Source organism: Hirundo rustica, chromosome Z (genome assembly GCF_015227805.2).
Source record: "Hirundo rustica isolate bHirRus1 chromosome Z, bHirRus1.pri.v3, whole genome shotgun sequence".
NCBI classification, from domain to species: domain Eukaryota; kingdom Metazoa; phylum Chordata; class Aves; order Passeriformes; family Hirundinidae; genus Hirundo; species Hirundo rustica.
The window spans coordinates 14,726,706-14,750,163 of NC_053488.1; the positions used below are offsets into that span (position 1 = coordinate 14,726,706).

A 23,458-nucleotide genomic window follows, 5' to 3' on the forward strand; every position below is an offset into this window, starting at 1 on the left:
CATACATACATACATACATACATATATATATATATATATATAAAATCAGAGAAAATGGAAGTCTTTTGTGGATACCAAAGTGTATGTAGAGGCCTGAATGCTGAGGACTCACTCACATTTACTCATGATGTAGGAATAATGCTACAAATCAAAATAATAGTAGCCTTCGTCCATTTTGCACTTGCTTTTGTCACAGGAAACTGTACAAAGTGAACAGCAAGTACAGTAGTGCCCAAAGAAATGTAGTCTTCCACCAAGGAATACCTTTGTCGCTTCAGAGCAAAGATCTTGATCTAGACAGACAAACAGACCAAGTCTGACCAGAATGGCTGTGCCTATACAAGCAAGACAAACAGCCCAAAAAAACATTGCTGGGCATGAAAAGCAACTGCTCAACTCACAAAACTGCTAGAGTGACCTCTTGCACAATTTTACCCTACATGAACCCACACACAATCTCCAGTCAGCAGGGACCATGAACCATGTCTTTATTGTACCTTTTTTTCTTTCTTTGCATTCATGCATAGTAGAGTTGGCAGGAATATATACGAATAGAGATTCACAGAGCAGATAATGTAAAGGAACAGTTTACACAAAGTAACATAATTTACAGACAACAGAATTTGATCAGAACAGTCAGAATTTTTAGCTTTATCCAATGGGTCAATGACACCCTAAAAGCCAAAATCAAAATTAGTCCTCATTGGGACCAATTCATAAATTGCTGCACTACACCAAGCATCTGCTGCCCAGGCCACTGAGACACCACTTACAAAGACAAAAGTAAAATTTTCATAATAAATCTCATGCACACATACCATCAAGTCTTTCAATCCCCTTAAGAAAAGATTTGTTCAAGTAAAAAAAAAAAAAAACTCAAGACTTGAGGTTTACAAACAGAAAAAATCTCCATGGAAAAGAAGCAAATGCATATGGTAGCTTCTTGATGAAGAAACACAATTTAAACCAATTTATGGAGATTGTTCAAGCAGATTAATTTAGGAGATCAGTAACACTCTTTAAAGTAATTAAGACCCCAGTAAGCTTTCCTCATAAAAACTCAGGAAAAGAAGAATCTGTGAAGGAAAGGCCAGCAATTCAATTTGAACCCTGTTTAAAATCAGAGCCAGAACAACAGGTAGGGAGTATTTTGAACTTAAACTGCCAAATTTGTTTAGATGAAAGAAAATTATGACAGGAAATAGTGTTTATAAAACTCCTTAGCTTTTAACAACAGCCTTTTTGGCATACCTATTTGGCCACACATTCTTGTTCTCATGTGCAAGTTAATAGTTTGTACACATGCTTTTCATATTGAAGGACTGTAATTTCAATACTTTTTTACCATTCATGGCTGCACCTTTTTGCATTTTAACTGAAACATACTCAGTACTGTACTTTAATGCTCATATCTAATGCTTTTTCTAAAGGCTATCTCTGTGAGCAATAAGAACAAAAGGAAAGAGATCTGCAATGGATCAGAAATTCAGGTCACACTAGCACGGATATACAGAATATGAAGTCATTGAACAACATAATGAACAGTAAACTTATCATCTCCCCAACAAGTCCTCTAATTTTTTTGTAACTTTTTGGTAGTGGAAGAGACCACTGAGACTTAAAAAAAAGAAAAGAGATCTTAAGAGATAAATCCACTCTCAGAGAGACAGAAGTGCCACCTCTCAGGTTTAACAAGGTGTTTAGCAACCACTCCAAGACCTTTGTAATCAGGGCACAAAATGGACTGAATGTTATTGGTACTGTCAAGAGATGCAGCTGAAAAAAAAGCTGCAAAGTTCCAAAGCCTAAAGTATCTGCAGGAATCTGAAATGAGACTGGTGTTAGAAGATCTTGAGATTTTTAATATTCATGTACTACTGCTTAGAATGGCAAGCAGGAAACCAAAGTTTGCATAAGACAATAAAAAGCCAAAGAGTGGAATAATAGAATTTTACACATATGGAATACCACATGAAGCACAACATGCCAGCTGTCTGATAACACATACAGAAGAGGAGTGACTGAATTCCCCATGGGCAAAAATTTAAAAGTCACTAGCAAAACATGTCATTGACAAAAAGTCAGCAAGTCAGACGTTGCTGACCTATCACCTTAGGATAGTTAAAACCTGTTTGTAATAAGTTGCATTTGTCAGAAGTGTTGTAAACAGTGATTAGTTTTGAGGAAGTTCTTTCCTCAAAGTTCTGTTTCAACTTACAAACCAACAAATATATGCAAAATTTTAAATGTATACTTACGTATTTTCATCTATATACATTCAAATTACATTTATACTCATTCCAATTAGTTTTGCCTCTGACTCCTGTCATCTTTGAGCTTCTTCATACTTAACTAACCTTTGTACATGTCTGTGAACAGAAAGATACCCAAACGCCAAGCTATTGTCTAGGAGAGATGGAAAGATCAGGAGAGATGAAGCTGGCTTTTTAAAACAATCAGCAAAACTGTTTGTTCAGCAGCTCACATGGGAAGATCAGTCTGATCAGACTTGAAAACCAGCAAGGACAGTATCAGCCATCTATTCCCTTTCTGGAATGTGTTACCTACACAGACTCCATTTGAATATATATAAAATATATGACTGGCTCCAATGAACTGTCAGCTAATTGAGAAATTCCTCATTCTGCCTGAGATCTCTAAGACAGTTGCTAATGACGGCTGTAAGTAAACCTGCTAGATGCAAGTACAGCGGGACACTGCCCCAGACACGCTACTGGACTGAACTATCCAGCTACAGGCCAACAGGTTGAAGAAAACTACTCTTTTTTTTCCTCCTCATTTCTCCCAAACAATGGAAAGCTTTATCTTTAAAAGTTACAAATTAGAATTGCTTTGCTGATGATAAGCTCTGGCTTTTGTTGAGCAAACCATAAGCCAGGAGTTCCTGTATTTTGTTCCAGACACAATCCCTGGAGACTTGTGCTGTTCTTGCTTCTGCAGCAGTCACTGTTCCTGCTGCTGGTGTAATTCCCACAGCTCCAGCATCCTGCAGAATGCCAATTTTCCGGAACTGGCCGGAATCCAACAGCTGACACCCTGCACTTGGGTTTGCTACAGACAGTGCTGATGCTAAAAGGGTCATATGCCCTGTTCAGAGGCTTCAATTTCTGTCTTGAATTACACTTCTCTCCCTTAACTGTGAATGGAAAATGTTAGCAACATTTAAGAAAATCAGCCTGAGGGATCTAAAATGTTGTCTAATAATAATGACAATTTAATATTTTTTCCAATTGCTTTTTATACCTGTTTTTATACCTGCTGCGGCACTAAATTTTTGCATGGCACTGAGTCCTTTGCTTCATTCCTTAAGTTTTCTCCTCTTAAAGTGTTTGCACTGTGCTGAGATCTGGGGCACAGCAAAGTCGTGGCCCTCAGCTACGACTGGCTTCATTCATTCCATGCAACTCAATTTAAGTTGCCTCACAGTATTTCAGGAGGACAAATCCCTCTTGGAGGGGGCCAAGGCTGTGACCCCGGTGCAAAATTACTTGCTCCAACTGCGCTGCACACTAATTCCACAAAAGAGAAGTTGGTCAAGCATGCAAACATGGCTTAATGAAAAGAGTATGCTATTATGCAATGGTGATTTTTTTCTTAGAAGATATTCTGCCCTCCCTCCTGTTAAAAATGCAATGTGTGCATTTGAAAATAGCTCTTGTCCATTGCAATAATTTTTACTGATGACAATTACTGTTTGTATTACTAATCTCTTGGGTCCCACAAGGAACTGTTCAACAGGGGAATACAATGTACCAAAGACCTTCTCAACAGAAAACTTAATATTGGTGCATACTCAGAGAACTTGTGATGTAGCCACTAAATGAAGTAAGTTAAACCAAAGCAAATATAAATTCTGTCCCTCCTGCTCTCTGTGGGTACCAATTCTACAGAGGTCTGAGATTTCCCCACTGATTCAGTTCTTTTGTGGGTTTGGAAGTTACTCCTTCCAAATTTAAGATCCTCAGATTTTGGAATATCTCCTCCATTAGAGATTTCAAGCTCCAGCCTCTATACTTAAATTGAAGGCAAATTATCAGTCCTTTAGAGTAGAAATGATGCATCTTTTTGTCTCTCTGATAGTCATACTTGTGTACTATGCTTCACAGCAGTCAAAATAATAATAAGTACCACTCTTTCTATTCAAAATCTGCAATCACAAAATAATAAATTTAACAAACAAAAGGTAAAGCTTTCAAAAGTTGCAAGCTACATCCACCCATATAATTAAAATGAGCTCACAGGCAGTGAAAAAAACAGTACACTCACTGAATTAATAACCAGTCCCACGAATGTCTGAATATTTTATGAGTTGCAGATGTGTATTTATGCTTTAGACATAGCCACATTAAAGTATGACACGGTTTGTCATATATTTGCTGTGTTTTCATGACAAAAACAGCTCTACAGGAAAACAGAGAACTTCTTTAAAAGGAATTACAAAAAGCATCTTGAGACACCTTTGTGTATTTTATGATACTGTACATGCAAAATAATGCTTTTATTATACATGGGTAACCCATTCAGATAAACACAGCAAGAAAAGCTGTTTTTACTTTTCATCTAAGTGTTTTTAAAAAGATCACTGCAAAAAAATTTTACTTCAAAGACACGTGTAAAAGCATGACATAACTTTCAGATGTCACTGAGATTAGCAAAAGTCAAGTAACTGCTTGAGATGCAGTTTAATTCTTAGATGGCTGTTTTAACTTCCAACAGAATTCTCAAAATAGTGCCCAAATGCCCAGTGCTTGTTGAACAAATTCTGATTTATTGAAGGCAAACATTTACATTGGCTACAATGCTATAGCTGTTACAAAGCTGAATAAAAGAGGCTTAAATAGCAATAGAAAGCAAGTGCAGTAAAAAGTGAATAGAGAAAATATTTGGCCTTAGTGATCTTCTGGCAGTATTTACATTATCTCCATTTTGTTAAATATTTGAGTAACTCTAAGGCACCATAGGCTAAATAGCAGGCTGCAGTATGATTTTGTGCACAGAATTTAATAAATTTATCTGGAGAAAAAAAGGCTATGGAGTTAAAAGCAACACTGGCATATTTTATGTTTACATAATGGAGTGGCTGTTTGTTAAAATTCAAAGATACAATATATACTGGGTAAGTTAAAAAGTTATTTTTAGAACATTAAATTAAATGTCTATGTATAAGGACTATTTTTTACTGACTTTTTGATAAATGTTTAATGCAATCTTCTCACAGTTTTTCAACACAGTAGATACGTTCATCTAAAAACTAATTTTTTTTTCCCCTTTACAAAAGCCTTATGTCTAGTACATATACAAAATCCCAATGCAAAGGGTAATGGGCAGTAATTTACTTCATAGCTGTTGTGTGGCAGACTGAAACTTAGCAGGAGCATGCAATCAAAATGCTATGGAACAGCAGTTCAAGCTGTCTTATTCCTTCAGCTCTTGTCACTGGCTGCTGCTGCAGCCAGTGAGCAGGAGTACAACGCTGACGTGCCAGGACAGACAGAGGAGGTCAGTGCTTTCAGACCTGTTTCCAAACACACATCAGGAAATTCAAACTCCTGGCGACATCCTTGTGCATTTCACACAGCACGGTGCACACAGAATGACGCTCTGCTCGGAGCAAATGTCCCCATTTTTATTTATCCCCTTTTATTTATCCCCTTTTATTTATCCCCTTCTGAAGTATGTGTCACTCCACTCCTGAGTGGAATTTATTTAAGGAATAAATTCACCTGACTGGACCAAAGATCCTTTCTGAACAACTTCTGGTGCTTCACAGAATTTTAACTGCTCTGCAAAGCAACAGACCTTGCTTGGTTCACTCAACAGGTTCACCTTGAGGTGGTGTTTGTAATGAAGAAATTGCATGGACACCACATTAACACCTCAGTTTTGCAAATAAAACACCACAGGATGCTGTATGCCACCGGAGAGAAGAGCATGGGTGGCCAGGGCCATTCCAGCTGCAGCAGCACTGCCAGCAGAGGCTGCACGTGGTGAGTCATGGCTCATATTCTTTGTTTCTCACTTTCACTTCCTAGAGCCAACAAAAAAACCCCTATCTAAATTAATATAATTCTTAAGTAACTAGATACTACTTTTGCATTTGCTCAGGGTTTGTGTTTTTTAGTATCTCATTCTAAATCATGAATCTCTTAATTCAGTCGTTCCCTTTTGGCTTTTTTTTTCTTTTCTTTTTTTTCCTACTTTGCATTTATCCTTGTAGGAATTATACTAATCGTTTTCACAGTAGTAAGTGATTTATAAGAAAATTTAATTGATCTATGCACAAAGTCTTAATCTGGAGTGACTTTATATTTGTATTAACAAAAGGATAATCTTAGCATAATTCATCAGATGCGTTTTTAGTACCAACAGTTAGTATGTTAAAATCATTCAGCTTCATTAAGTTTTTTCAAGGGCTGTAGAGCAAAAATTTAAGCCTCAAAATTCAAGTGTCATTGACTAGTACCTGTAAAACATTAACCAAAATATTACACAACCTGGCCACTTTATGGTAAGTAATAGGAAGCCAAAGATTCAGATTATCAAAATTGTGTAGCACTGTTGAAGAAAACAGGGCCATGTTGATTCATATAATATAAAAAGATACCTCAAATTGCTCAATTTAGCCCTTGAATGCTAAATAATTGCCTGAATCTCAAGGAAGATTTAAAAGCATCTTTCTGGATTCCTTTCTAAAAGTTTGATACTCAGGAGTACAAATACAGCAATTCATAATTAGGTTGCAACATAACATAATTTTTCTATCAAACCTTTCCACTATTGAGGAGGGCTTGCATTTTGTTGTAGGATGTAGCAAGATGTTAGAAAGTTGTTTACCAAGAACTCCCTTGGTTGCTCCACACTGGGTATGGCGACAGCAATAACTTCATGGGAATTTCTACCAAGAGAGATAGCAGAGCCTGGGGCTCTACTTGCTTTGATTAAAAGCCATCTGTGGAAAGCCAGCATCTTTTACAGCAGGAGTTACAATGACTGGTCCATCACCAATATGTGTGCATGGTGACACATGAGGAGAAATGCAAGAGCTTTGGGCATAACACAGGGTCTCGCTCAAATAACCCTGCGATCTTTATTTTTCATCCCCTGAAATCCATGCTAATGTAAGATATTTGGGAGAGTCTGGCAACATGCAACTTCCACCTTTGCATAAAACCCCAAAGGAGAAATCCTTCAAAGAAAATCTTATATTCAGGCATTTTCATTCCAGTTCTTGGTGACAAAAGTCTTTGTTTCGACTTTGACATTTCCTATGTAAGAATTATTTATTTTGAGTAACAGATGCCAAAAGAACGTCCCTCCTTTCCCTCATCTTTTAAAAATAATGAGAACTAATACTTGTTAAATGATCTGAAGAGTCAAATTCACCTGCAAATAATATAAAGCCTTGGAAGTTTCTCATTAATATACTGGCTAAAGAAAAACAAGACTGAATTTCTGGCCAAAGAATTTTGTTCTAGTTCAGTTGCTGTTTATGTGGTGCACCGGGCTAGTGTCTCTGCACCGTAGCAAAGTGACACCTTTACAAGTGGCCCTGTTGCCCCCAGCATGGTGCTGCCCCACATTGCCATAGGTTGTGCATCTCCATGCTGCAGCGTGGTTCTGCCAGTCCCTTTCCCTGCCATGTACGGCATGGGACCTGAGCTGCTAATGCCATCTTCCCTTCAGAGTTACCTTTTACCCTGCAAGGTTTTGCCCTCTTCCACTGGGGTTTGTAACCCCTGTGTTTGTCACATTCTACCTTTTACTCTTGTTCACCATCCTTCTCCTCCCTTAAGTCAGTCACCTCAGCACTCCCTGAGACAGGCACCTCAACAACAGCAAAGCCTCCATACAACTTGGGGTATGGCTTTCCTCCACACTGTCCTTTTCCTGGCTCATCCATTCAAAACAAACCTCTGAGCAGTCTTAAAACTTGGCAGTGATGTATTTTTCCCCATCCCTTTCCTGGGGTTATACTTACGATGGCACCATGCATGACCAGTATCATGACTCCACAGTACAAAGAGTGGTCAACTCATTAGCTACATTTCAGATTCCTTCCTTCAATGGTTTAATTTCTGACCCTGCGATAAGATTGAGGGAATGGAGAAGGTGACTGTTTACTTGGCTTTTCCAGTTCACTCATGGTCATCTCGCTTTTCTCCTATAGTTTATTTTTTTTTTGCAAGAGGCATCCCAGAGTGGTGGACTATCAGCTCAGAAAATAATCATAGAACATCCTTGTGGACTTGCTTCCCAGTTTCTTTTTGATAGGCAAAACAGAGTGATTCAGACACATATAGCAGGACTATTACACAGAGATGGTCCAGGATTTCAGCTCCAATTCTGAATTATGTTGACTTTTTGCAGTCACACAACCTATGGCAGTCCTTATGTAGACAGACAAGTTTCAGGAAATCTCTTTGTTTCAAGAAGCTGACCTGTGTCCCAGTATGAAAGACAACAATTAGAGTAGTGCTTCTCTAATTTTCTAGAGGTCGACCAAATGAGGGTGCAAGTCAATAGAACTAATAGCAAAATGGGGATATGCAAGCAGAATTTGCTTTACAAGACTGGATATGAACGCAGAAAAACTAAAACTACAGCAAGTAAGTGTGAAATGCTAAAATACATCCCCAGGCATATGCTCCTAGGCCAAATACGACTATTTTATCTGTAGGGCACTTCAACTGCAGCAAGTAATACAGGAGTGTAGCATGAAAGAGAAAGAAGGAATCACCCACTACAGCATATCTAATTCAGTTCTGTTTAAAAGAAACAAACACACCTGTGCTCTGTTGTGCTGTTAATTGGTGCTTTAGTATCTTTATTATGAAAGTAACATAAGAGAAGTTTCAGTCTGTTTTTGCTTTCTGAGGTGGCTTGTAGTAGTTGCTCAGATGGGTAAGTTGAACTGCTCTCCACATTCAAGGGTGTGATTGATGCTTCAGGATAGCCACCATGAGGGCTGCCAAGGGCATTCACCAGGGCACAGGGTATGCTTTTTGTCTTGGAGACTGGACCCTTCTCTATCTGTGTTGCCATCCTACTCACTTGGAAAAAACAGTTGTTAATTTAAAAGAGAGATATTTAAATTGATTTCTTATGGCGTAGAAATTAATTAATGAAACTATTTTACCAAGACAAAATCAGTAGAGTTTTGCATTTGTATATATTTTCTGATGCACCAACAATTAACTCAACCATGTAAAAGCCTTAACTCAGCACAAACTTTAAAATATGTGGATAAATTTCATCACAGAGCAGTTTCACTGAAGATTACTGCAGTTAAGATGCAAACATTAAAAAACTTTGTTGATCTAATGAAATTGTAAAATCTAGTATATAAAAACGAAAATTCTAAAAAGGAAATTAACAGCTTTAGGTTTTCCAGGTGTTCCTAGGCTTGTTTAATAAAAAAAAATGCAATTGAGCTGCTTAATGGGTAGGACAGTGTTCCAGAGAAGATAAAGAAAGCTGAACATATAACATCACATTCATTTTGCTTTGTTTCACTCAGTAAATAAAAAAATGCATTGTTGTTTTCACCTTCGAGTCTAAATGCTAACTGCATTTGTGTAAAATAAAGAGAATCAAAGATAGCTGCAGGTAACCAATCTCTTCAATTTTACATGTTCCATACAACCTTTTATTGTGTTTTAATACGAGAATATTTTACTTATTGCAAAGTATCCTGCATAATACAGGTGCTCCGCTATAAAATCTTCTCTTACTTGTAATTCAGTCATTCTAAATTTAAAATACCAGTATACAGTACTAAAACTTCCAATTGAAGTTTAGTATAAAAATATCAGCACAAAAGTCCTTTTTAATGTCTGTTTATTGTGAGCAACTCAAATGCCTGTTTAATTATTAATTGTTTTAGTATAATAATAGACTTTGCACCCCTACAGTTGCTAATTGATACCATCTCAGGTATTTTGATGAGATACGAAATACTAAGTAAGAAAACAGTAAGTATTCAAATGGTTAATTTGCTTAGTGTAGTAATAATAAATTAGTTTTTTGCATCTTCTTCAGTTCAAAATCCAGCTTTGAGACTGAGGAAGGCTTCACATCAATTAAATAAGAGTGGTCCTTTTAACCAGTAGCAGTTTGATTGCCAATGACTCGAAGAATCTCTTTATGAATGTTTGGTTCCTGTGTATTTATACTTGTATCACCCACTTGACCATCTTCATAACTAAAAAAAAAAAAAAAAAAAAAAAAGGTACAGTAAATAATAACATATTAGTGTTTTATTAATCTATGTAAAAACATCAAAACCTCTTGTTCTTTAAGTGCTTATTCCATAAGTTAACATGTTTCTACTGAAGTGCTCTGCTGTGCTTCATCTTTATGTACAGATCCTGAACTCTGGAGCGGGAGGTGGTAAGGTTGCTGTTGTCACTGAAACCCTGAGGCTGAATAAGGCACTAGGACCCAAAGGGGACAAGTGTTTGGTGAAAGGGGGAAATGCTCACAGCACAGACAGGGAGCCTTTAATGAATTCCTCAGCCTAAATACACACAGTCAAATAGAAATTATGTTTCACAATACAGGGACAGACTTACTATAACACGAAGTAATGCCATTGAATAGGAAAAATCATGAACTCTCTGTTAATTTGTAATAAAACAAGACATCTACTAAACCTTTGACACTAGCTTATCCATACATTTCTAGCACAATTTAGTACAGCGAAAGATAAAAAATGAAGGAATACTGAAGAGAATTAGGAAGAAATGTCTTTTATCTACTTACGCAACTATTGGAGGGAACATAAGAAAAAGGTCTAGTACGAAGTTGAATGTGAAGAGAAGCTTTGTACTCACACAAAGAAAAATCTTGTACACACGTGATCCGTGTTGGGAACTACCCATATCTCCCCATGTTTGTGCAGATCAGGTGAGGTTATCACTATCAGAGAAAGAATAAATTTCATAGTGATGAAAACATGCCTGGAAAACACTGCTCTGAAAGATTTTGGGTTTTACACATTTTAAATACTCTTTTGGAAATGTGCAGCTTTACTCTACATGTCTGTGCTGCAGTGCAGATTTTGAGTTGGCTGCTAGCACAAAAAGGGAGATGAACTTGATTCTTGTTTCCAAAATACACTTTTCTAAAAACACAGATGCTTGATGTATGGGAGCAAGTTGTTAAATGGAATGAAAGCTTAAAAAATGCATTTATTAAAAACGGAATTTAAAAAGCCATAGGGCTGTTAAGGAGGGTCTGAGACATCAAATCAGCATTTGGAACAGATATTTGTGTTTGGTGATGGCTGATCCAAAACCAAGATGATTATGACAAAGCCTGAAACTGCTATATGGTGAATTTGGGATGTGTAATACAACCAAGTATCTAAAACAAGTAGCAATTATGACTCAATACATTCAAAAAGCTTGCCAAAACTTGCTCTGTGTATTTGATGACAGGCTGTTTACCAGCAGAATGAGAACAATACAGGAAAGAAAGCTTTTTATTGCTAACTAGAAGCTATACCATCAATCTGCATTTGAAGATGTCTAAATGCATTTGAAGAACATCCTTCTGGACAAGCTTCTGAGCTGTGGGATGAGCAGGGTCATGGTGTGGCGGGTGAAGAACTGCCTGAGGGACTGAACCCAAAGGATTGTGGTGAATGGAGCAACACCTGGTTGGTGACTGGTCACACCAGTGGTGTTCCTCGGGGCTCCATTCCAGGGCCAGTTCTGTTCTGGGGATTTATCCACCATCGGGATGCAGCAGGTGAATGCACCAGTAGAAAGTCTGCTGGTCCAGACTGGGAGGTGCTATGGATTCTTTTGAAGGACAGGAGGCCTTTGCAGAGGGATCTTATATGGGGGGGATTTTACAAGTCCAAATGCTAAGTCCTCACCTTGGGATGGAGTAACACCGGGCACAGGGATAAAATGGGAGAGGAGCGGCTGGACAGGTGCAGAGGGAGATGGGGCTGGCCGGTGCTGGGCTCAGTGTGGGTCAGCAGGGCCCGGGCAGCCCCGAGGACAAAGCCCATCCCAGAGCTCCGAGCACGGCACCGCCGGCCCGCACAGGGCACGGCACCGCCGGGCTCAGCCTGCAGCGGCCTCGACCTGGGCCCTGCCGGGCCCGCGGGTGAGGGGCGGGAAGGTCCTTCAGTGCATCCTGAGGAGGGAAACGGAGCTGGTGGGAGGGCTGGAAAACGTGTCCTGGAGACTAATGGAGGGATTTGGCTTGTCTAGTTTTGCGAGAAGGAGGCTGACCTCACCCCGCTCTGCAGCTTCCTGAGGAGAGGAAGGACACAGGGAGGTGCCGAGCACCTCTCCCCGGCATGCAGTGACAGGATGTGAGGGAATGATTCAAAGCTGTGCGGGAAGAGGACATTTAGACTGGACATTTTGAAGCATTTTTTTTACTGAGAGGGTGGTATGCTGGGTTAGACTGGGGTAGAGTTAATTTTCTCCTCAGTGGTTGGCATGGGGCAGTTTTTGGACTGTGCTGAGCACAAGGTTGATAGCATAGAGATGTTTTTGTTATTGCTGAGCAGGACTCACAGAGCCAGCCAAGGCCTTTTCTGGTTCTTGTACTGCCACACTCCAAGAAAGCTGGGGATTCACGGGAGGCTGGGAGGAGACACAAGCAGGACAGGTGACCCCAACTGACCAAAGGGATATTCCAGACCATGTGACATCATGGGCAGTATATAAAGAGGGGGAAAGAAGGAGGGAAGGGAGGTACATTTGGAGTCATGGTGTTGGACTTCCCAAGTGACTCTGCATGTGATGGGGCTGGGCTCTCCTGGAGATGGCTGAAGAGCTGCCTGCCCGTTGGAAGCAGTGAATTAATTTCTTGTTTTGCTTTGCTTGCGCACAGGGCTCTTGCTTTTGCTATTAAGCTGTCTTTATCTCAACTCATGAACTTTCTGGCTTCTACCTTTTGGACTCTCTCCCCAGCCCTGCTGGGGGAAAGTGAGTGAGTGGCTGTGTGTGTCTTGGCTGCTGGCTGGGGTTGAACCATAACAGCTGGTTAAACCCTGGAACAAGCTTCCTACAGAGGGGTTGCTGTGCCCAACCTCTCAGTGTTTAAGATACGTTTAAACGATGCTCTTACTGACATACCTTAATGTTTGGGCAGCCCTGAATCGGTCAGGATTAGACTTGGGTGACAGTTGTAGGTCCCTTACAACTGAAACAGCCTGGTTTATTTTATTCTAACACTAATGTAACTGCATGCATATTCAATCTTGATACTATTTCTTTCATGAATTGCAATTTTTAACAAAAGTTTCTTGTAATTAATTTTACATAAAATCTTTATTAAACATCTCCCCTAAACCACCTTCTCTAGACAGAGAAATGAAGTGAATATGAAAGCTGCAAAATGTATTTTACCAAATATTTAAAATTCACTCTTACAAAATTGGTAATCCGTTAATAAATGCAAGGAAAGAACAATGGATGAAAAAGTCCTTGTGAAAGATGTAATTTACATTTAAAAATTCAGGCATTAAAGGCCAAGTAATTAATTTTGTTCCTTATGGAAGTTTTAGAACTAAATTTCTGTATTTTTCTGTACAGTTCAAATTGCATTTTTCATGTTGACTGACAGATCCTTATGTACAGCTGAAAGCGTCTATTTTGAAATAGCACATTTTCCACCTTCTGTCTTAATTTTCACTTTTTAAAACAAAGAAATGCTCCAAATTGTAGGCAAATTGGGAGCTAATGACTAGTGCCTAACTACAGGTGCACTTTTTATTCAAATGTCACAATCTGTTCTCAAAACCCACAGAAGTTTCACTAGATGTTAAAAGAATAAATAGCCAATTCTTTCGAGAATGATTGTACTCAAGCATTAGATTTTAATTTCCCCAAATTTCTGAAGCAAACAAAGAGAACATACTAGTTGCCAGATGACCAGTATGCTTGTTTGAACAGTGGAAAATTATTTGAGAATTATATATGAAATGTGTTTTTTTCCTGACTTTTGTGTGTTTAAAGCATTAGTCAAGAGCTTGCCAGAAGTCAGTGCTTCAAATGAAGGACATGACTTTGTTTTCTTGATGGCTTAGGAAGAGAATCACGTTTGAAAAACAGACCAGACGATCAGTCACTTATGTGTATATGATACTCCATGACAATTCAGCATTTGCTACAGGTTCTGTTCAAAGAGGGGAAATGTTCTTACTGAAGCATAAAGGTTAGCTGTGGAGCAGGTACTCCTACACCTATCAGTAGTTTCTTACCTAAACAACCAACTAAAGCTGCCACTGATCTGCACCCTGTGCACTGTGCATCCCGTGGCCACGACTGAAACAGCTTCACAAGGGCTTTCAGCTTACCTTCACATAAGGCTATGCATTTTAAGTTACGGCTTTGCAAAAATTGTGACTGCTGTCCTTTCTTCTGTGACTGAGACGTAAAAAGGTGAGAAAATAGAATTAGTGCAGTAAAACAAACAGAGTCAAAAAGCAACAAAGGAGACAGCTGCTATTTTCAGTGGTCTATTAATGAACAAAGGTAGAGGCAGTATTTCTATAAGGTATCTATTTTATTTCTAAACGTAATAAAATTTACAAAAAGACCCCTACTATTTATTTGCGTTATTGTAGGAGAGATTTGAACTCCTTTATCTGGAAAAATAATATCCAAAAGTCCCTAATTATTTGCAAAACTAAAAATATTATCAGAAATATCAGTGTTACTGACAAACAAACTGATATCAGAAAAAAAAATGGAAAAGAAAGGTGAACTTAGTCCCTAATTTTTTAGTCACTCCCCTGATATTTTATTTGCCTTCCTACTTCTGAGAGCTTCTACTGGGACATGCCAGTAGAATCTTCAAAAAGATTATCGTCAAAGCCAGATTATTCTGTAATTTCTACGTACAAATCATGGAAACAGATACAAGGTTTCTTTCTTGAAATTTAGCCCTGTGCAGAGATGTTGTGAGTTTGCTTTAGATACAGCAGAATTGTAATGGTTCAACATGTAAAATTTGTGAAAAGGAAAAAAATTATTTGCTATAAATTAAATGCTGCTCATTTCCCAGTAATAACCATTCTCAATTTCTTTTGCATCATTGTTCTGGAAGTCTAAAACTCAGAAGGTAAGGGGTTGCTAGGGGTCATAATGCAACCTGTATTTCATCTTCATTCTCTCCCTAATTCTTCTGCTTGGAAAAGAATGACACAAGATCTGCAATAGGCTCCGTAAATTTTTACTAGAGCAGTTGGGCTGTATTTGATATTTGTAGTCTCTGAAGCTGTTGATTTCATTCAATGCAGTAACACTGGTAACTTGCACAAAGGAAATATTACCTCTCTTTCAGCTACTGAGTTCCCAATAATAAACCTCACAAATCTTCCAGAGACCATTGATGTGCCATACCTGTGATGTATTACTGCCCTTACTGCTTGAAGCTGGTTCATCTTTAGCTGACACCTTCTGCTGCTTCTTGTTCATCCCTAGGAATATTAAAATCATGTAAGATACCCTGGCCTATAAATACCATAAAAAGCAGCGTTAAGTATGAGAATGGAAGAGGTAGCACAGTGGGAATCACTGTCTTTTGCATGGCACTCAAAAAGCTAGTTTAACTCCATCACAGAATATCGCAATGCAAATCCTGTAAATTACAGGTACCTCTGCATGTATTGCAAAGACTTTAGTGAAATCAAGTTAGCATAAAGTAGTTGCAAAAGCAGATAAACCTGAGCTTAAATACCACCGAATTTAGATCAGGAATATTCTTATGTGGCAGCTTAACAGGGTTGTAGGCCAGGATGTCTTCAGGCTACTTGACCCTATTCACACTGAAATAAAAGTCTGATTTACTATGGATGGGAAAGCAAAAATCACGAGAGAGAGAAGTTTAGATATTCATCTTTAGCACTTTATGGAATTTATTAAAAGTCTAATTAATTTGAATGAGTAGTCAACTTAAGTTTTGAAATCTACCTCGGCTTGATCCCTTTATCTACGCATAAAATATTGAATTGTCAGTCACATTTCATCCAATACCATCTCAGAAACTGAAACATTTGTGCCTTAGATCTCATCCATATACCTCGTGTTGGTTTATACAAAATTCCTGTTTTGCATGATGCTATAGGCTTCCTTGAGTTTCCAGCATCCTGCATTTCACAGAATCACGGAATGGTTTGGGTTGGAAGGGACTTTAAAGATCATCTTGTCCCAACCCTACTGCCATGGGTGGTGACATGACACCTTCCACTAGACCTGGTTGCTCTGAGCCCCATCTAACCTGAACTTGAACACTTCCATCATTTTCACTTTGCAAATCCAACAGAATTATGGGGAAGTCTAACTCCTTGAAGGAACAGAATGTGTAAGACTCCTTCATGTTTTTTATTGGCATCAAGGATTACGCACTTCAGTGGAACACTGGAGAAGACAGGATGGAAAGGACCAAGACAGGCAGGGAAGCAGTAACACATTGAAGTTGACAAAGCAGTATTCTCCAAAAAGACAGACATTTTGTTATATAATGATACTTCTATGAGCACATTTAGTGAGACTTAAAAAGCCCTCATACTCATGTAATCTCTGAAAAGTTAAAAGTGCATCTAGAGATAACTGATGTTGAAGTTCCTCAGATAACAGGTCAAAAAGTTAAGCTCCTAAAAATGACCTAGAAATGCTGAGGATCAGAAAGCAAACTAAAACTCTCAGAATCATCTACATGCACACAAACACACATTAAACTATACACCCCCACTTTCATATCTTAGGAAACGGTAAATACCACATACCTAAAGAAGAAAGTCACCCTATTTTAAAATCCCTTTGATTTCTCAATGTACACATCCATGTGTCTTGTTTTTAATGTGCTTTTGTCTATTATTTAATTCTTACATGGAAAACTCTGCACAACCCACTTTAGGATTCACTAGTGGGACAGATTACGTTCCTTCTTCTCAGGCTAAAATAAACACGCTAAACTGTGCTTTCTATGTAATCCTGACATGGTGATACTTGGGAATACTCTTAAATATATAGGGTTGAACAACAATCTATTGATCAATACTTGTTCTGTCAGATCAAGTCATAAAAGACCATGAATTCATAGGTGAAGTTAGATGGACTTAGGCAGGTATTGACAAAAATCACAAAGCTGGATTTCAGCTGAGTCATCAAGATGTGCTCTACTACACAGAGCATTCAGTATTAGCTAATATTTACTTCAAGCACAGTTTAAGGATTCTAAGCACCTTGAAAATAAGGACAGTGTTTAACATGGGAATTTTCTAATCTCTTATTATTTACATAAAAGAAGAATCCTATTTTTTTGATAAATTAAATCACAGTTAAAAAATTAAATTGAATACAATGTTTTAAACAGTGAAGCTATAAGAAAAGCAGTAGAATAAGATACACCCCTATACTTCTCCAACTTTAGAGTGATTTATAAATATCACCTGAGTAACCAAATGATATGCTTGACAATGGACTAAGGTAGATTCCACTTCCAAACATTGCACCATGGAGCTGAAAAAGAACAGAGTGATTACTCAGCATTAATTTGGTTACCTGGACAAAATAATAATAATTACAGGAACAGGTCATAACACATTTGCCCACCCTACTAATTTGTTGCTCCGTAAATAACAGTGTTGAAAGAAATCTTTAAAAAAATCATGCCCTGAGTAAAAAACTAATATGTATATCTCTAGATATGTCTAGACTTATATAGATATATCCTGGAAACCATGGCCAAATGAAATTTGACATAAGATTTACGTAAAAAATTGTGGTTTCTGTTTTTAAATCTAATATTAGTAGGGAGTATGCCTACAAAGAGTATTTCTATATATGACCAAATATGCCCTGGATCATGGACACAGCTCTGGGGAGAGCTGCCAAAACCACAACGCTAAAATATTCTGCATTAGAGATCCTCAGTCCCTCCGTAGTGCCTGCTTTGCTCTGGAAAAGTGATCTCCTGATGATTTAGTCTGAGAACTTTGCACTAGATCCCTTCTGGCCAGCACACTCCATGCTTCCATTCCCAAAGAAATCAGAGAGGCAGAGAAAGTGCTGCAAGCCCAGTGTCCGTAACTCTATCACGTTTCAGGATCCTATAGCACGGAGACAGTTTAGGCAGCTCTTTCACTTGCGGATGCTTTTAAGCAGTACTGAGCGAAGCCTCCTGGAGGTGCTGCTCTGCAACAGAAAACTGAAACACTCACTCCCACAAAGGGATTTTCTAGGCGTTTTAGCAGAGACATTACTTCATCTTGATTGCATCAGAAAAGCACTTTCCCCAGGAAAGAAGAATTTGAGATCATCCCTTTTTCCAGCTATATGGCTACCAAAATAAAACTCCCTGAAAACTCAACAAAGCTAGTATGTAACCAAACATGCACAAGTTGGCTAAAATCTCTTTTGTCTATTTACCTGCAGCCTCGTATTGGAAGCAACAACTAAGCCGTTCCTCAGGATGGAATGCCAATTTTCAATGTGTGAACCACTGAATAAAATGAAAAAGAAAGCGGTAAAATTCACAGTGTGAAACGCAAAATGACATCAGAAATCCTTTAAAACAGTAGATTCACAGCTGCAAACCTCAAATGCCAGAAGCAAAAAATAGCATGGCATTTCAATAACCCTTGGTTATTACGAATATATGTACTCACTGAAATGCAAAGGTACTTCCGTAGAGATTTTTAGCAGCTCGGAAATTGGATTCTTTGGCTGGTGGACTGCTGAGAAGAAGGAACTGGTGGGGAGTGTGCATAAACTTTAGTTGCTGTAAAATGTAAGAGTGAACATGTGAAGATAAGTTGATTAATATAAAAGTACTGTAATTCTCTGGTAGCAATCCTTAAGATATCATGCTTTTCCACACAATACATGACTGCATCTAAATAACTACATGAACTAAGTTGAAAGTGTTCTCACTTCCAGTTTCAAGCCAAAATCAAATAATAAAAATTACTTTCAGTTTATGAAACATATGGAAACATTTGAAACTTGATATAAATTTAGAATAGCTCTAGAAATTAAACTGAACAATTTCATCATAGTATCCTGATCAGAGCTGACTTTGAATTAAGGTTATTTGGAAGGCTGCATATTATTGCACCCTTAATAAGAGGCTGCTTATATGTACATCTCCTGGTACATCACGATTGTGTGCACTGCTTTCTGAACAATTCTGCATCTATTTGATATGGTAACAAAACAAAAACTGATGTTTTTCTTACCAAATCTCAGATGATTACAAGGCAGACACCTGAATTCGAGCTACTGACCTCAAACAGGTTTTTTTATTATCAATATTCCCTTGACCTATTTCACATACTCAAGTTTCTAAAAATCATGACCTCAAGCCACCTTGTCTACTGAAGGAGTCCATGCAATTAGTTTGAATGCAGACACCTATGTTTTGCTGGTAAACTCCTACCTAAAATGCTAATACAAGCCATAAAAAATCAGAAAATAATAAGAAAACCCTCAGACACTTACCCTATTCACCGGTAGCTTCACAATATGTGATCTATTACTAGAAATAACCCTAAAAAAAAGAAACAGATGTATTAGATGCGGTAACCAAACCTAACTTCTTAAAAATGTATTATGGATGTCCATCACAAAGCACCCAGCTGCAGGCCTCTAAACCTATCAGATGGAAGTAGGCCAAACCTTAGCCAGAAAATGAGATCAGAGGACCCAGAGGAGGTTCAGAAACAGTTGCTGCAGTTGAAAATATCAGTGTTAATTATTAGGCTGACCTTATATCACATTGCACTGGTCAAGTGATTATTCATTACAATGATACTTCAATAATTATTATTATTATCTCATTTGAATCAACTTCATACCATTGTAGAAGAGGATGTGCAAGCGGGTCTTGTTTGTCCATCTGCTTCTTTATTTCCAAGTAAGGTGCCTAGAAAAGAGTTAATTATGTTATTTCTAGGTTGAATTTTATATGTCACATTGCCCATGATTTCATCTATTGAAATGAATACATGGGACTCATTATTAGGTATAAATCACAGCTTCACTGATATACAGCACAGTCGAGCTTTAAATGTGTTTTGACAACAAGAATTAATATAGCAATTATTTTCCCCGGAGTAAGACAATATGCATATAATTAGCATCAAAATGACTATATTATGGCAAACATTAGTGATCTCGGGGAGAACAGCAGAAAACATCTATTTTTGTGCAGCTCTTGATTAAGAAATTGGACTGGAATTTCACAAAAGTCTCTCAAAGAAACCCGTAATAATCTGCTTCAATATTTTTCACTGTATCAAGGTACAAAAACCATGTCATATTATATTTTCTTTGAAAACCATTCTTGATTTCTTTGAAAATCACAATGCAAAAAATCCCTTTAAATTCTGTTCATTAGAACAGAATTGTTTAAACATTTAAAAAACCCAGAATGGTAATTATTTTTTATTTTTAAAAGACATCATAAGAAATCACAGAAACACCTGATTTTTAAAATTTTTACACAATGTTACACGAATTAACAAATAAATGTGAATTTTAATTTTCAATTTATTTTATTCCTCTATATACATTCTTCACTCAAGAATCCCAAAGTATTTTGTGAATGAATAGCCAGAGCAAGATTGAAAACCGTTGTGAGGATACATTTATACAGCAGTTAGAAAAGCAAGATATATGGAAGAGATTTAAACAACAAATTATAATCAGCTGGGTTGTTTCGGAAAGGAGCATAAAAATAAATAGAAATATGACCATCATATATGCCATGTGAAATAATATTAAAGCAAACCCAAGAGACACAACCTTCCAAGTCCCCAGATATACTTAGTTGATCGAGAATTTTGCTATAATGGAAATAAATATCCTGTCATTCGGAATACCCTTCAGAACACTGACACAAGATCAATTTCTTGTGCTTTGGAAGTAAAGGTCTCTGGCTTTGATATTTCCAGAAATGCAGCAGTTGGTGATCACCTCATTACAATGTCTCATTCTGCTGTTATTATCTCATATTTAAACTTCAAAAGACCTGAGTTCTACTTCATTACTTTTATTTAACTGGCCTCAGGGACAGGTTTTTTATTTTGAATAAACATTTCAGTATCATTACAGTTGTATAGGAGAGAGTTGATACTATTGACTTCCCCACCCATCATAGGCAGGCAATAAAAACATCTTTTGAGTTCTAGAAACAGTGATAAAGTTAAGTAGATATTTTTAAATTTACCTGTGTCATCTCTCTGATGGAAGTGATACTATCCAATGCTTTCATGACTCGGTCATAGTTCTTCTTCTGATGTGGCATAAAATACACAAATAAATTCAAAGAACATTAGACTTTGGCTCTAAAAAACCTGAATTCCTTGAGTGTTATAAAACCAAAGCTAGGAGAAAGGTTGGGCAAATCAGTTCTTTCAAACATTTCTAACCATTAGCTTTCTTCTACCTCGTACACAGACTCTCATTCATCATCCAGAAAGATTCCTTAAAAAAATATTAAGCTCTTTCCTCTTTGAACTTCACTGGGATCTCCAAAACACTCCAAAAATCAGCACATTTAAAACCAAATGTTTGTAACTAAACACAGCTATTTGGATGACATGCTCATGAATGACCCAAACAGATTTTAAATAAAATGCCTATAGACAGATGTGCTTCCTTTGCTAGCAGGTCTATAAAACTTCATATATTCTTCAGTGGTCCCTCTGCCTCACCCTGATCTTTGCCGACCTACTGCTTGTGAGCCACTACCAGACAGCTCCACCTGTACTGAATGAATAGGCTTAACAGTCCATGCTTCACCTCCACATAACATGTCACCCTCAGCAGCAGCACTGTACCCTATCTTTGGGTCTTGCCAACATAGTACAGAACAATTCAGCCTCTCCTGAGAAAAAAACCCTGCTAGGTAGCCTTTGTTCAGAAAGAGAGAAATGCATCCCAGTGCAGGACATGCCAAGCTCTCGTCTATGCCTTTGGGGAGATGGCTTTAGGAAGATGCAATACTCACAGCTTGAGGGCTTTCCTGAAAGGCAGCGTTTGGAGCCCAAGGAGCAGGTAATGCAAGCACAATTCTTTACTTCAAAATTGATGCTTGTACAAAACTCAGCTATCAACATCTCATAAAATTACATACAAGGAAATAACTACTTGCAGTGAAAAAATGATATGACAGCAATGACGCTTCTAAGAATGAAAAGATGGACTGGAAATCCCCTGGCTTACATGACCTATATCTCTCAAAGGCCATCTTTCTTTTTGTGTCCAATGTGCACACTGAGTGAGAGACACTTAGAATATAAAATTTTCCATCTAGAATTTGTCCCTTAGAAGAGTTTCCTGGCTTTAACATAACCTACAGTTTTGTCATGGTTTAGGGATGGTATTCTCCAATTTAGTGTTCCTACTGAAACCAAGCATTGCTCACTGTTCCCTTCCCCCTCCTCCTTCCACTTTCCCCCTGCTGTGGGATAGAGAAGAGAATTGGGAGGCATAAAGATAAAGATCATGGGGGCAAGGTAAGAACAATCAGCTGGAAACAGCAATGAGATAAGAAAACCAGCAACAAACAATATCCAGCTGCTCCCTCTTTTTCATGGAAGAGACTCCCTTCCCCCTGTTTCCACCAATAAAGTGAGGTAGTATAGAATAACCTCTGGGAATTAGCCATGCCCCATTCTGGCTACAACAAAAATTAACCTTGTCCTGGCCAGAATCAGTCTGACCAAGTCTATATTCAAGTACTTTTTCAGAGACAATAAATAAAAGTTGCAAAGCTTTGAAAACACACTTGTGCTATATTCTGGAGCTGTATCACATAATAACAGAGACTCCTCCATGAGGAGTCTTTGCTTTGAAATCTCATGTGTGATTAAAACCAAACAATGACATAATTAAAGGTAACTACTCACCCTGGGGTTAAAGGCCAGCATCTGAGGATCATTAGGATCAACCACAGAAGGATATGGCTCAAAAATGACAACTTTCCTAGGTGATTCTAATGCAGACCGACACATAGATACTAACAGATCAACCACCTGGGAATAAAGAAAGACATATTTATTCTATGTTTATTCAAAATATGTAATTTTATATTTAATCTTAGAATCTTCCCCTTTTTACGCATTATAGATATATTTCATTGTTACTTATATTGACCAAATCGTGTTATCCACAGGAGATAATTTAGGACTCAGTTTTTTCCACCGACCTCAACAGAGTTTGGGTTCAACCATGGAAAATTATTCCATGTGCATATATGTGGGACCATTATCTGGTCCTAAAAGTATTATAATATCAAATATATTACTTGAAGTATTGCTTTATCTTGTGCACACATGTAACTTCCTGTATCAAAGTTATTCACGAAGGAAATTAAATCCTTGATGCTTGATCTGTGTATCTCTATATAGACATTCCAGTAAAAATGTTGCTGAAGGACAAGGAGTAGTCTGTCAAATTTG

The 23,458-nt window shown here is 37.8% G+C and overlaps 1 protein-coding gene across 2 annotated transcripts in view; it reads right to left on the reverse strand.

Moving 5' to 3' along the window:
- Positions 1–8,715: 8,715 nt before the first annotated feature.
- The window catches only part of PARP8 (poly(ADP-ribose) polymerase family member 8), a 112,449-nt gene continuing 97,706 nt past the window's right edge, over positions 8,716–23,458 (reverse strand). Inside the window, exons 17-27 of one of the 2 annotated variants that reach the window (XM_040090682.2) lie at positions 22,907–23,032; positions 21,223–21,288; positions 19,850–19,917; positions 19,494–19,542; positions 18,662–18,774; positions 18,423–18,495; positions 17,444–17,513; positions 15,393–15,469; positions 14,345–14,414; positions 10,854–10,938; positions 8,716–10,222 (exon numbers count right to left, since the gene is read on the reverse strand). In XM_040090682.2, coding sequence (XP_039946616.1) covers positions 10,120–10,222; positions 10,854–10,938; positions 14,345–14,414; positions 15,393–15,469; positions 17,444–17,513; positions 18,423–18,495; positions 18,662–18,774; positions 19,494–19,542; positions 19,850–19,917; positions 21,223–21,288; positions 22,907–23,032 — 900 coding nt within the window. In that variant the 3' untranslated portion in view covers positions 8,716–10,119. The remainder of the gene's footprint in view (positions 10,223–10,853; positions 10,939–14,344; positions 14,415–15,392; positions 15,470–17,443; positions 17,514–18,422; positions 18,496–18,661; positions 18,775–19,493; positions 19,543–19,849; positions 19,918–21,222; positions 21,289–22,906; positions 23,033–23,458) is intronic. The other variant, XM_040090683.2, reaches the window with a different exon arrangement.